Source organism: Juglans regia, chromosome 4 (assembly GCF_001411555.2).
Source record: "Juglans regia cultivar Chandler chromosome 4, Walnut 2.0, whole genome shotgun sequence".
Lineage (NCBI taxonomy): Eukaryota > Viridiplantae > Streptophyta > Magnoliopsida > Fagales > Juglandaceae > Juglans > Juglans regia.
This window is the reverse complement of record NC_049904.1, coordinates 19,808,626-19,824,233: the sequence shown is the minus strand read 5'-3', so window position 1 is coordinate 19,824,233 and position 15,608 is coordinate 19,808,626. Positions and strand designations below refer to the sequence as shown.

Here is a 15,608-nt window from a genome sequence, read left to right as displayed (position 1 = left end):
GGGTGAGGCCATCTTTTGTGCGCTCTGTCAGGGGACAGGAGATATTTTCATGATCTATGTCCATGTTTTGTATCCAATCCTTAACTTCGGCATGTCCTTGTCACAACGAGCGTCTATAGGGTAGTGTCAGGGTAGGCGGTGTCCATCTTTGCACGTCGACTTGTTTCCCATGTAGGCGTTGGGCTTTTTTCTTCCTTATGCAACTCATGGGCTATCTATACCACTAATCATTGGGCCTCCAGGATAAGCTCAGCCCAACCCAGGAGGGATATAAATGCCCCTTCTAGGAATTTTAGGGCATTTTGTATTGATGGTGCATGGTAACATTCAAGGGATTAGTGAATTAGAAGTTACTGATTCGAGATGATTAGTGGAAGGGCTCTAATACCACCATAGGGGCCCACGGGGTGCATCCCTGGGCCTGGGGCTCCACGGCCCAGCAAGACACTTGAGGCCTAAACACCCTCCCCTCCCAACCCAGAAGGGTCAGGTTGAGTCATCGAAGAGAATACTCGCCCAATTATCCCAATATTGTTAAGATGTTCATTCGAAACAGATGGATAACTCATAAGAACGGCGATTCAAGTTTCAAAGAATGGATGAGGCAGTTAACCTGAAGGATCTCAAGAAGGTAGATTCTTTGCTTAAAAAGGTCAGGTACGCTAATGAAAGTATGGAATATCTTGGTTCTAAGATTACATATATTGTTACTGACTTAGGCATTGAAGGGTGCCCCTTTTACCCCCCAAGTGCTCTTACTCTTTGGTTGCAGAAGATCGAGAGTGTGCGGCAGTGAAACACATCCTTAACAGTTGGTGTCGTCTATGGGATCTTCAGTTATCCTACAATCAGCGTGATTTTCACATGCCCACCACCACTCAATCTCAAGTAACTAAAGATCAGGAGGAAACGTCACAAACCATGGAAGGAAGGCTTGTGGAAATGGAAGAAATAGTGAGGAGGCTAACCACTAAGGTCAAATCACTGTGAAAGGAGAACAAGGTTCTCAAAGCAAAGAACGGGCCATCAGGGGAAGACACGAAGCCCAGTCAGGCTGACAGGGTGGAGATGGAGGCTCACAGTGAGGGTGTAGGTAAAGCCCTTCAGGAGAACGAGGAAACGAAGAAGTTGCATCATGACCTGCACAGCCTGATTGATAAGTATGAGAACATGGCCAAGAAAACAGGGACCTCGTCTTCAATTGATAAGCTGCTAACCAGCACCAACTTGCCATACACCGTGGAGATCATGGCGATACCGCTTCCACCAAAATCCAAGGTCCCATCGATAGACATATACAACAACTCCAAGGATCCGATGGAACACTTGGAAACCTTTAAGGCCCATGGGTTCTGAGGAGAGATTGCATGCAAAACTTTTCCTTCGAAGTTAAAAGGAGCAGCCTGGGGGTGGTTCAAAGCATTGCAGACGGCCTCCATTGAGAATTTTAAAGAACTAGGCAAACAGTTCATCACCCAGATTATGGCCAGTTGGCAAAGGAGACAGCCGGTAGACGGTAAAACAGAGGAAAGACAAGACTTTAAATGCATATTTGACACGGTTCAATAAAGAAAGAACAACCGTTGACGATCACGACGAAAAGATCATGTTGGCAGCACTACTAAGGGGAATTTGGCCAAAGAGTCCCTTCATGACCGTGTTAGCAAGGAAAACCCCATCCACTTTTCGGGAATTATGGATCGGGCGGACGATTTTGTGAATGCCAAAGATACACTGATCGCCCTCACCACTAGGCCGGGGTGAAAGGAGGAGAGTGCATCGAAGGAAGGCACTAGGAGAATCCAAGAAAGTAGACCAAGGAAGAATCAATACGAGAAAAAGCGGGAGATGCTCACGGGACGTTATAGCAAAAACCATGTACATTATTCCAGTGTGCATGACCAGGATAGTACGAAGGAGACTAGACATGAGGAAGACTACAGGTGGCAAATGCAAAGATACTTTTTGTACCACAGAACGAATGGCCATCAGACCAAAGATTTTCATACGCTAAAACAAAAAATTGAAGAAATTAAGGGTAACGTTCGATAGGAGCGTAAACTCAGATGAAGTGAAAGCCCAAGGAGGAGAGAATCACCCAAATGGGCGAGGAGCTCATAGGAGCCTAGGAACCACCGACCCAGGCCAGATACAGATTGGTGGAACCCTCCTTTGGGAGAGATTCGTACCATAGCCGGAGGGTATGGCCCAACTTTGGTAGAAAGGAAATCGTATGCGATATGGGCAAGGTATGAAGAAGTTTACAATGTGGAGAGGGCGGTGAAACAGACGCTGCTGCAGGCCTCACCCCCAATTTCCTTTTGGCTAAGAGGACTCCTGAGGGGTGGTATACCCCCCACGATGAAATATTAGTGGTCCCAATGTTGGTGGCAAATTACACGACAATGAGGATATTGATAGATAACGGAAGCTCAGCCAACATCCTATTCTGGGATGCTTTTACGAAGATGGGGTTAAATGCGAGTCAGTTTCGGCCAGTGCTAACCACATTGAAGGGATTTATGGGAGACGCAGTCCAACCCATGAGGTCCATCACACTACCTGTGTCAGTAGGAACTGATCCTCACCTCGCCACCACTATGATTGAGTTCTTGGTGGTCAAAATGTAATCATCGTATAATGCCATTATAGCCCGGCCAACTTTGAATGCCTTGAAAGCGATCACGTCTACTTACCATCTGAAAATGAAGTTTCCTACGAATGTGGGAGTTGGCGAGGTACATGGCGAACAAGTGCTTGCCTAAAAGTGCTATGTGCAAGAACTAAAAATAGGAGAGTGGGATGTAAAAATGATAGAGCTGGGAGAAAATGATGATGGGACTTACCCACCACCTTCACCAGAGGTTTCATGACAGAGGCAAATACGAGGGATGAAGAAACATTGAGGCAAGGAGAAGTCGACGAACCGTTGGAACTCGTGCCTTTCAATCCAGCCCAACCAAGTAACCATGTAAGAATCGAGACTACGATTGCAAAAGAGGAGAGGACTCTCCTAATACAACTCCTAGAGGAGCACAAAGACATCCTTGCATGAAAACATCAACATATGCCAGGAATAAGAAAGGAGGTAATAGAACACCAACTAAATGTTAACCCGGACACAAGGCCTGTTAGATAGAAGAAGAGGAATTTCAGCACCAATAAGTACAAAGGATGGCAGAGGAAGTGGATTGATTGTTGGCAGCCGGGTTTTTTAGGGAGACTCAGTACCCAGGATGGTTGTCAAACGTGGTTTCAGTAAAGAAGTCCAACAAAAAGTGGCGAATGTGTGTGGACTTCACGGACCGCAACAAAGCCTACCCAAAAGATAGATTCCCTCTCCCCAAGATAGATCCAATAGTCGATTCTATAAGGCAATGGAGGCATCCGTCGAATTTGCCGTGAGGCGAGCTTTTTTCTTCTTTCCCACTGCCTCTGGGGGTGGTCCCCTTTTTGAATTTACCGCCTCTAGGGGCGGTCCCCTTTTTGAATTCCTCGTGGGCAAGGGGACACCAAGGATCTCACAACTAAGCACATGAGCTCAACTAAGTACCATCAAGAATCTATCAATATTAGTGGGCGTCAAAATGGAGTCAGACTAGGTAGAGCTAAGGTTTGCCATCGCCCAAGGTTGAACCAAGCGAATGCGAGATTCTTCTCAGGGAGACAACAAGACCTCAAGGTCATGTTCTTCGGGAACGATCAACCAAGACGCTCAAATGAGGAATTCTCGATGTAAAACCTCATTTGCCAAAAATTCCCACTCCCTTCCCGAAACAAAGAAAAACTTCCTCGACCAATCCTTTGTGTGGGAATATTTATGCTCAAGCTGCACCAGTTTACTACAAGACCTAAAGCTTCACAAATTCTCATCCAAACTTCTAAATCCATGGAGAGAAAGGAATTTTCGAGTGGTGAAATCAGGGTAATCGTCACCAGTGGGATCCAGAACCCGCCGCCACAAAATGCAGTAAGCCAAAAAAATACACTATGCATTGGACAGGCCGCACGGAGGGCAAATGGAGCCCCATTGAAAACATAGCCAGGTAAAGGGTAATAGAGACAACCAAACCTCTAATGTCAACATCTCCATGCCGCTGACCAGGCATCAACCCTACCAAGTCGAGGATGTTAAAATGGTCCCTCGGACCATTCAGTTCGTGACGAGACAGGGAGGAAACCCAACAGTGACCTTGGAAGGTAGAGCGAGAGATGCCTCCTTCAATGTTAAGGCTAGTAGCGGCGCCATCACCAGGGGCTGAAGGCTTGCGGGGTCGAGAAGGACCACCATCTCGAGAGGAGCCTATGACTTGGGTTTTACTAGAAGCCATGGAAACACTGAACACATGAGAATGCGACAGAGGAAGAAGAAGAAGGAAACTGGAGGGCACAAAAAGTTGGATGCAAGAAACTAGGAAGCTTGCGCGAAAAAATAGAAAGGGAGGAAAAGAAAATAGGCAACACCTCGTAATAAATAGTGACGAGGGAAGATAAGGGGGAATGCATATCAACTTCTGACAGATGTCGTGGGAGAATCATGAAGAATAACCCCAAACGTCGCCCCAAGACCGCTTCGCGTGTGGCAGGGATTCGCGGGGTAGCTAGAGGGAGCTTAGGCCCAAATCACAAGGTCGAGCGCCCCTCGTATCTAAAAGCCCTATTGCGTGACACACGATAAGGACTCATGGGGTAACCAAAGGAGGACAAGTTAAATCATTCGAAGGGACCTAAAAAAAATTAATATAAAAGTATCACACAATATGGGACAAGACTTCCCAGGGTAACTGGAAGGACTCTAATACCACCATAGGGGCCCGCGAGGTGCCTCCTTGGGCCTGGGCCTGGGCCTGGGCCTCCACGGCCCAACAAGACACTTAAGGCCTAAACACCCCCTCCAACCCAATAGGGTCAGGCTGAGTCACCAAAGAGAATACCCGCTCAATTATCCCAATATTGTTAAGATGTTCATTCAAAACAAATGGATAACTCATAAGAATGACGATTCAAGTTTCAAATAACAGATGAGGCAGTTAACCCGAAGGATCTCAAGAAGGCAGATTCTCTATTTAAAGAAGCCAGGTACGCTAATGAAAGTCTGGAATATGATATTGGTTCTGAGATTACATATATATTATTACTGATTTAGACATCGGAGGGTCCTCTTTTACCCTCCAAGTCCTCTTACTCTTTGATTGCAGGAGGTCGAGAGTGTGTGACGATGAAACACGTCCTCAACAATTAACCTGATCAATCAAACATGAGACAAAAGACGACTAATTTCCATCGATCATCTGATCTAAGTATTCATCGATATTCTTAAAAAATAAATGAAAGTTGAAATTTAGTTTATCCCTTTAAAAGAATTAAAACGTAGCTTCCAGCTTGACTAGAGGGCATCACTTTGTACAGTTTTAGCAATATTGACAATACCATGCATGTCATTATTGTATTTTTAAAAGAGTAGATGTGACTTCTTGCTCTTTTAAAAAAAAAAAAGTATTTTTAAAAGAGTAGTGTATATATATATATATATATATATATATATATATATATATAATACCCTCCATGATCAAGGGGATGGCTCAGGTTTGACTTTCTAGTCTGAACTTATGATAGTTTCCACATTAGAGCAAGTGAAAGCCACGTTTAAAAATAAAATAAAAAAATGACTGAAGATAAAGCAAAAGATCATGAGATCGTGCTTTTTTGCTTCCCTTACGGTCCAATTGATTTTATTAATAGAGTTGAATACTGCCGAACATAATCATTATATATAAACATTCCAACGTTATATATACTTTCCCACCCTGCACACGTTTACTTATAAGTATGTATTTGAAATAATTTTATAATTAAACTTATCACATCAAAACACGTCAGTTGGTAGATTTATTTTTATAAAATTTTTTTATAATTAAAACATTTTTCTTATGTATAATATAAGCATACTCAGCTACAAGTAATTAGAGTGATATTTTAAAGTTTGTCCTTCAAATTAATCTCCACCCTTATATCTATTCCGATGAACATGTCAATCTTTAACAGTAATTCATTGCATGAGATATCATTAGTTCCATATATGCACTAGTGTACGTGCGATTAGATTGGAGACCAAACCCTGGCCTTGGCGGCTGTAATTGGTTGTTGACAAAAATTGTCAACACATGCTGTCTGTCATATTTAAGAGTGTCTGTGCGTGTCTGCCGGTTTGATGTTCGAGAGTAGGATATTTTTCCCATGCAAAGACATGATCAGATGGCCCACGTACGTTTGAAATATGTTTTGGTGGGGTATAGGTATTTATGATAAAAACAAGAAAAAGTATTATATGATTCTGGAGACGGACTGGATCTTGCCTCTTTATTCTTTGCTAAGATTCATTTTCAAATATTCAACTTAATTTAGTACTGTATGCGAGTCTCTTACACCCAAAAACAAAATATTTAAGTACAATATGGCCCACAAAAGATGATATCACACACTGTCATAGATTACGTATACTCTCTATAGAAAAGATATTTTGTAAGGAATGCAAATTTCGTACATTATTTTTTAAAAAATTAGATAAATTGTACGTGATATAGTTCTTTAAACAATTTTTTTCATGGACCGACCCTAATAATTAGTTCTTCCAATCATTTTTCTATTAATTCAGGGGATTAGCATCATGTGTTCATTTAAGAATAATCCAGTTATATCTTAAAAAAACACAGTTAATAACTATGTATGATATTGTGCGTAAAATTATCTGTATGTATATATAGCATTATTCTAATATAAAATTGCATGTAATTTTTATTCTGGAATTAATTTATCAGTAATTTTACCAAAGAATGGTAGTGATAAGTTTTAAGTGCAGTTTGGATAATGAAATGAGATGAGATGAAATGATTTTGAAAGTTGAATAAAATATTATTAAAATATTATTATTATTTTGAAATTTGAAAAAGTTAAATTATTTATTATATTTTATGTAAAAATTTAAAAAATTTGTAATAATAAGATGAGATGAGATGAAATACTTTTATCATAAGTAATACTGATATAATCATAAATTATACAAATATCATGTACTCCTTTAAAAAAATAGTAGAATTCATTATTAAAAAATTAATTTTTTTATATCGATCTCATCTTTACTCATTTTTTTCAAATAACTATGCGTTACTTCCTAAGTCCATAATTATCATTTCTCATTTCATTATCTCTCCAATTTTTTTCTCACAGGTTTTGAAGTCACCCAATCTAGACCGTTAGTCACCAACAGGCAACAACCACAAACGAATTTTCTATAGTCCTTAACAACAAAATATTTAAGTACAATATGGCCCACAAAAGATGATATCACACACTGTCATAGATTACGTATACTCTATAGAAAATATATTTTGTAAGGAATGCAAATTTCGAACATTATTTTTAAAAAAATTAGATAAATTGTATTTGAGTAAATTTGAAATCCATATATAATATCCTTTGTAGCATGATATAGTTCTTTAAATAATTTTTTTCATGGACCGACCCTAATAAGTTCTTCCAATCATTTTTCTATTAATTGAGGGGATTAGCATCATGTGTTCATTTAAGAATAATCCAGTTATATCCTAAAAAACACAGTTAATAACTATGTATAATATTGTGTATAAAATTATCTATATATATAGCACTATTCTAATATAAAATTGCATGTAATATGTTTTTCTGGCATTAATTTATCACTGATTTTACCAAAGAATGGTAGTGATAAGTTTTAAGTACGGTTTGGATAGTAAGATAAAATTAGATGAGATAGTTTTATATGAAAGTTAAAAGTTGAATAAAATATTATTAAAATATTATTATTGTTTTGAAATTTAAAAAAAATGAATTATTAATATATTTTGTATAAAAATTTGAAAAAATTATAAAGATGATATGAGATGAAATGAAATACTTTCACTGTAAGTGATGCTAAATATAATCATAGATTATACCAGCACAATGTACTCCTTTAGAAAAAAAAATAGAATCTATTATTAAAAAATTAATTTTTTTATATCCGTCCTATCTTTACTCTTTTTTTTTCAAAAGAATGCATGATACTTGTGCATTCTATAACTACAAATATCATTTCTCCTTTCACTCTCTCTCCAATGTTTTTCTCACAGGTTTTGAAGTCACCCAATCTAGACCGTTAGTCACCAACAACCACAAACGAATTTTCTAAAGTAAGTCCTTAACAACAAGAAATTATAATAAATAAATTAATTAAAAAAAAAAACCCAAGTGCATGTTTAAATCAGCTACAGTACTAACTAAGAATTAAGAAAACAAAGTAAGTGCTAAAACAGGAAAAATCAAACAAAGTAAGTGCTGAGTGCATCCAGTTTTCAACACAATCCACCAAAAAACACAGTGCTGCAGCAAATGATCATACCAAGAAACCATCTTCAATGCGCGTGCAAAATCAATCCAACCTCCCACTGTTCACTACTTCAACCCTGTTCTCGATGATGATCTTATACTCATTGCAACTTTTTCCTTTCTTCTTTGTTTTATATGGAAAATTACCTCCAATTTTGCATGCCAAAGACCTTGGACTTAGTCCATGTTGGTAGTTGGATTGTATTAGCATAATCTTACCTTTTAACACGCGGTTTCAGACCAATTTAGATGTGGAAACTTGACCAATTTGGCTAGTGAATGATTTTTTTTCAAAGGTTTGAACCCATGATTCGTGGACAGTAGTTAATAGAAACCTTTTGGTTTACATGAGTGACAGACATAGACCCTAAAGTGACACTTTATTTGGAAGTTGCCCCTTTGTTAGTGCAGCAAATTCCTCAATGCAAACTTAGATCAACTTGCATGCAATTGTAAGCAGATTTGACTTCACATTTAATATTTTGTTTACTTTTTCTTGTAAAGGAGAGAGAGAGAGAGAGCATTACTTGGCAGTTATTCTTTGAGCAACTTAAGTCTAAAAGAGGCAAATAATCATTTATTATCCTGTGGTTGCATGCATGCTCGTATACGCCAAATGTTGCATATAGGCAGTATGGACCCCAAATATTAAATACAGTAAGATTCATATTAAATACAGTATGGAACCTAACATGTTGTGTTTATGTACAGGGAACTACTAGGGCCAGCGGAAGGTGTCCTGACAATTCTCACCGGTAAGTGTAAAATATACTTTTATTTTATGTAATTTTTTCATGCATATTTTTAAATCACTTTAATTATTTAAAAAAAATCAAATCGATAGAATTTGTCCGGAGAATGTGTCGATGGCTTAAGCATTTTCCTTGTGTAAATAGAAATTGTGAAAAATAAGCATTTAATTGATAAATCTTAGGAAATTTGATCCGATTTCACTCTAGCCATTCTAAAAATCTGAAAAAACGATTTCATCTCATTTCATTATTACAACTTTCTTAAATTTTCATATAACATATAATAAAAAATTCAATTTTTTTAAATTTCAAAACAATAATGATATTAAAAAATAATATTTTAACAATATTTTATTCAACTTTTAACTTTTATCTAAAATTATTTTATCTCATCTCGCTGTCCAAATAGAACCTAAAAACACTGAGGGATCAATGGGCTTTAATTTGGGTTTGATAATTGGGCTGGAAATTGAGATGGTTCTTTGCCACAAAAAGGGCTTTGTTGTTTCTCCATCCCATTTAAAGGTTAAAAACATTTGTTCTGCCTCAGCAGTGCATGCCCATTTATAGCGAGGTATTCGTCCACCCATGAACGAGAGGAGAAATCAATACAAAAGAAAGATGTTTATTGCTTAAAACTTAAAAGGAAAAAATAAATTAACTATTGATTTTTCTCTATAAACGCTCGCGAAATAGAGAATTTTAAAGTATTTTCGTTCTTAAAATGGAGTTGAGATATATCGTTATCCCGTGAACAAATCAAAATTGACCATTCATTTTTAAAGAAATAATATTTGTAGTTATAGAGTATGCAAATATATCGTGTACTTCTTTTAAAAATAATAAGTAAATATATGACCTACACGAAAAAATTAAATTTTTAATGATAGATCCCACCCTTTTTCAAAATGAGTGTCATGCACTTACATAATTGATCATGATTGTATCTAATATTATTATTTTATTTTATTAACTTAAATGGATGGGAATATCTTGTTTATATGTTTTAGATTAGCATATTGATGGAAAAATGAAATAGCTTAAATTTTTGAAAATTTGACTCAGGTTTGGAAACTGAAATCTTATAATTCTGTGAATAGTAATAAAATTATTTAAGTTAAGATGTTTTATTAAATTTTAAGAGATCATAGAGAAAAATATTAAATAAAAATATTATAAAGTTAAAAAATTATTTAAATGTTATTTATGTTTTAAATTTTGAAAAAGTTATATTATTTTGTGTTTTATTTAAAAGTTTGGAAAAGGTGTACTGAATTTTGTATCTGAGATTTTTTTTTTTTTTTTAAACATGATATTTCAAAAAGTTTGTGTAACTTAAGAGGGTTTAAAGTGAAAATTGGGGATAACTAACCTAAGTTAGTGCAAGTATAAGAGCAATCTTAGGTATAATTTTTATTTGGGGACTGTAATGTAAGGTTAGGTAAAATTATTTTTAAAATTTTTTAAAATTATAAAACTATCCTTATGCTGCAAATAGAATTACTCAATAAATAATGGCAAGTATAATAGAAAATTGAATAATAGATCATTTTCAAATACAAACAAACAGAACTTGTGACCGTTGCACCGGACCAAAATTTAAAATCTCTACCCTAACCCCAATTTCTCTCACTGTCCATATGCGCAGAAATGGTGTCGAAGATCTCAAAGAGGACTCCGACAAAGTACATCAAGGATTTCCGTATCAGTAGGCAGCATCGCCGCCGTCACCGTCGGAAATCGTCTGCCAAGAACAATGTCGCCGCCATCGCATCCATCAACAAGTCGATTTTGACCTGCCATCGCCGCCTCATCAAACTCTTGTCCAAGTTGGCCCACCTCGACACCTCCAACCGCCAGCACAAGGGCTGCCGTACTCATGCGAAGATTCCCAATCTACACGAATGCACCGTCTGAAAATCGCTGTCGTTCGACAACGACGACCCCGCGCGCCTCCCGCCGCTGATTTCGCCGAAGAGAACGGTGTTTCTCGACCTGGACGAGACCCTGATCCACTCCAAGCCGGACACACAGCCAGACCGGTTTGACTTCGTGGTAAGGCCGACAATCGACGGCGAGATCATGAGCTTCTACGTGCTGAAGCGCCCTGGCGTCGACGAACTCCTGTCGACTCTGGGTGAGAGATTCGAGATCGTGGTGTTCACGGCGGGGTTGAGGGAATACGCGTCGCTCGTGCTCGACCAGCTCGACCGTAACGCTGTGATATCCCACCGGCTGTACCGAGATTCCTGCAAGGAGGTGGACGGGAAGTTCGTGAAGGACTTGTCGGGTTTGGGGAGAGACCTGAGGCGGGTGGTAATCGTAGACGATAACCCGAATGCGTACGAGTTTCAGCCCGAGAATGCGATTCCCATTCGACCCTTTACAGACGATCTCAGCGACACTGAGTTGGAAAGGGTGATCAAGTTCCTTGAGGGGACAGATGGATTTGAGGATATGAGGGAGGCTGTGAAGCAATACGTGACTGCTGATCCATATAATAAAACATTTTGATGGTATGCAAATTTAATAATTCCCACCAAGTTTGTCTCTTTCTTTCTTTATCAAGTTTCTTTTCCTCGAAAGAATATTAGATATTTATGAATGTATTGAACAGAGAGTTGTTCAATCATAAAGGAGAAAAGAAACTAACGCTAATTTGTTTATGATTCATTTTCCTCAGAGTTGACACTATTGATGTGATTTGCTGCCTCTATTTTTTTTTAATACGCAGTAATCACATCAATGCAAATAAAATTTTTAAACAATTAAATCTATTATTTTACTTTGTTTGAAGCTTTTGGTATTTCAAATTATATATGAATACTTGAGTTCGAATGTTGACTTAGTTGGAGGTGCTTATGCAAGACATAGCAGGATCTCCTTTTCTCTACCTTCTGTTGCATTAGTATGTTGGTTGGGAAAAAAACGCTTCAAAAATAAGATTAGCCATGCCGTCCTGAGTACAATACTGGTTCGCCATAGGTCCGAAGTCATCTCCTTTCTTCAACTGCACACGAACCTTGCTTTGCCATTGACTGGCTTTTCCTCTTCTTAGAAATATGCATATTTCTAAGAAAATTGATTTTGTAGCTTCTTCAGGAGGCCATAATGTTTATGAATCTAACACCCCCATATTGATATTTATCTACTGTAGGATTTTCCTGACAAAGCACTCCAATCTTCAGCTCATCTTGTTGCGATCTGCATAATAAGAGAGCACAATGAATGTAGCAATTGCATGCTCAATCTCATATTCCCACCTATACAAGCCGGTCTAATGTAGGCAGATGCTTGTATTAGAGATCAAACTGGAAACAGAGCGACAGTGCAGTGATCTGCACACAGGAGTTTATGCGGCAAACTCAAGATTACCAAGAACAACATATTGACCGTTTCTCACGGAGACGTTCGTGAAAACAAGTTTATTGCTTAAGAGTCTTTGAAGTGGTCCACCACTCTTCCATCACGTTAATAACTGATCTCATATAAATAGGATCACGTGGGACACGTAACACCGAAGCTTGATGGAGGCTTCGACTATAAATACAATGTTTGGTCCCTAGACTCACATCACTCAATTCTCTTCAGTATTACACCATCTAAATAGAGTGGAAAAGAATTTGAAAGTGCCAAACACAGAGAGAAACGCAGCAAAAACAGTGAATAGCATCAATGGCTGGAGGTATTATTCTTGGCATTAAAACCTATCAATTCTTATTTCTAAAGTGTTATTCTGCATTCTAGAATTGTTTTTAGTCTAACAGTTGGTATCAGAGCGAGGTCGCGAGTTCGAGTCCCCCGGGTGTCGCTAGGGGGGAGATTGTTGGATTATGAGATTCAGTGATCTCCCTTAGGGACTCGCTAGACTTATGGGAGTCTATCGGTGCTTGACAGCCCAACCCGTCGGTGCACCTTATGTGCACTGTGAAGCCCCTCATGCCCGCCCATAACACGTATAGATGTGGGGCTTTGAACTGCCAAAGTGTATAAGGACATGTAGTTTTCAATTTTGTAGAAAACGACATGTCGTTTAGATGGCTGTTTTCTTTTTAAACAATAAGAAAAACGACATGTCGTTTATACAGTATAGTTTTAATAAAAATAAATTAAATTAAAATTAAAATTTTTTTCCACTTTTTTAGATGGTTTGAAAAGTGGGTTTTTGGGCCTATGCCCTTTGTTATTATAATTTTTATTTAATTTAATTATATGCAATTTGGATAATTGAAGTATAAATTTGTTTATTATGCTCGTATTTAGTTTGCATGAATTGATTAATTTTGCTTTATACATGCAATTTTTTATGAGTATATAGTTTAAAGCAAGAAATTAAATGTTATGCATAATATTATAGTTTTGATTGTGCAATATTTATGCTTATATTATAAATATTTTGTACATAATTATAACATGTGAGTATTAGTTAAAATTATGTAATTCATAATATTAAACTAGTCTTATGCAATTTAAATGTCTAATGATCCATATAATTTTATGTTAATTAGAGAATAGCCACAGCATCTTTAATTAAGTAAATTTATTACGATTGATTAGGATCACATAAAGAATATTAGACATTAATTGTAATTAATTATACTTAATATAATAAATTTTATCTCACATGAATTTCTATTATATTTATATTAGTAAGTATGATAAGATATCAAGTTATTCATAAATTACCCACAGGAATTATGAATTAAGTAAATAATTTGATAGTTTTATCATAAAAGTTTAAGATAGAATATACCTCAATTCATAATATACCCTTTAGAATTATGAATTAAGTAAATAATTTTATAAAATTCTATCATAAAGATTAATTGGATCTACTTGAATTAAAAATTTAGCCCACAGGCAATTTTATGTCATTAGATTCAATTTTTAAGCATGATTTACATTGGTAAAACATGAATATTTATTTAGGTATCAATTTTAACATAAGCATGTAATCTATATGTAGTTACACAACCTACAAATTTCTCTGATATTCGTTATGATATCCCTGAATTTAAGAGAGATAATTATAAAGTCTAGAATGAGAGAGTTCTTCTTCATTTAGGATGGATGGACATAGATTATGCTATTAGGAAATACGAACCACTAGCACTCACTTATACCAGCAATGCACCAGCCATCGCACTTTATGAGCGAGTGCGATAGGAGCGATCTAATCGCCTCAGCATGATGTTCATTAAGACTAGAATTTCTGCTGGTATTCATGGTTCTGTCGATCAGCATGAAAAGGTCTGAGACTTGCTAAAGGCCATTGATGAACAATTTGTCACTTCAAACAAGGCATTAGCAAGCACCCTAATCATGAATTTCTCATCCCTAATGCTCACCAGTGTGAAAGGTGTGGGTGAGCACATCATGTAAATGAGGGCCAATGTGGCTCAATTGAATAAACTCAAGGTTGAAATGTCGGAGTCATTCCTGGTGCACTACATCTTGAACACCCTCCCGCATCAATATGGACACTTCAAAATCTCATACAACACACATAAGGATAAATGCTCAATTAATGAACTCATGATCATGTGTGTTCAAGAGGAAGGGAGACTGATGATGGAACAGGGTGAAAGTGCAATGCTTGCAACGCATGAAAAGGGCAAATCTCAAGTCAAACTGAAAGGAAAATGTAAAATACCTCCACAAAGTGGTATTAAAAAAGATTCCAGGTATTTTTTCTGTAAAAAGAAGGGACACGTGAAGAAGAAATGCGCCAAATTTCAGAAATGGCTTGCATATAAAGGTAATTCAACCTCACTTGTTTGTTATGAATCTAATATGGTTAATGTCAATATTAACACATGGTGGATTGATTCTGGATCAACAATCTACATTTCAAATTCCTTGCAGGGTTTACAAAACCTAAGGAAGCTAGTGGAAAGTGAGCGAAACATCTTATCAGGAAACAAGATGGGCTCGCTTGTGGAAGTTGTAGGAATTTGCTATTTAATTTTATCTAGTGGTTTGGTTTTAAAGTAAGAAAAGACCTTTTATGTTCCAAGTTTCTCTAGAAACTTGATTTTAGTTTCAAGACTAGTACATTTTGAATATTCCTTTAATTTTTCAAATTCATCATTCAGTTTATTTTATAAATCTAATTGTGTATAGATGACTACTCACGATATATGTATCTCTACATGCTTCATAACAAGAACGAAGCATTAGATGCCTTTAAAATCTTTAAGGCTGAAGTAAAGAAACAATGCGGTAAGCAAATTAAAATCGTGAGATTAGATAGAGGTGGAGAATATTATGGTAGATACACAGAGAATGGACAAGCACCTGGGTCATTTGCAAAGTTTCTTCAAGAGCATGAGATTGTTGCCTAATACACCGTGCCTAGTTCACCGGACCAGAATGGTGTAGCAGAAAAAAGAAAACCGAACATTATTGGACATGGTGCGGAATATGCATAACAGCTCCAATCTTCCTAAATCA

At 37.0% G+C, this 15,608-nt stretch overlaps 1 protein-coding gene and 1 pseudogene across 1 annotated transcript; both read left to right on the top strand.

Moving 5' to 3' along the window:
* The first annotated feature begins 10,805 nt into the window (after positions 1–10,805).
* On the top strand, positions 10,806–13,146 carry LOC108979598 (annotated as a pseudogene).
* Positions 13,147–14,114: 968 nt separating this feature from the next.
* LOC118348329 lies at positions 14,115–15,107 on the top strand. Its single transcript, XM_035689871.1, has 2 exons — positions 14,115–14,913; positions 15,021–15,107. Exons 1-2 carry the CDS (start codon positions 14,538–14,540, stop codon positions 15,053–15,055), a joined length of 411 nt encoding a protein of 136 aa, XP_035545764.1. The 5' UTR covers positions 14,115–14,537; the 3' UTR covers positions 15,056–15,107.
* Positions 15,108–15,608: the final 501 nt, after the last annotated feature.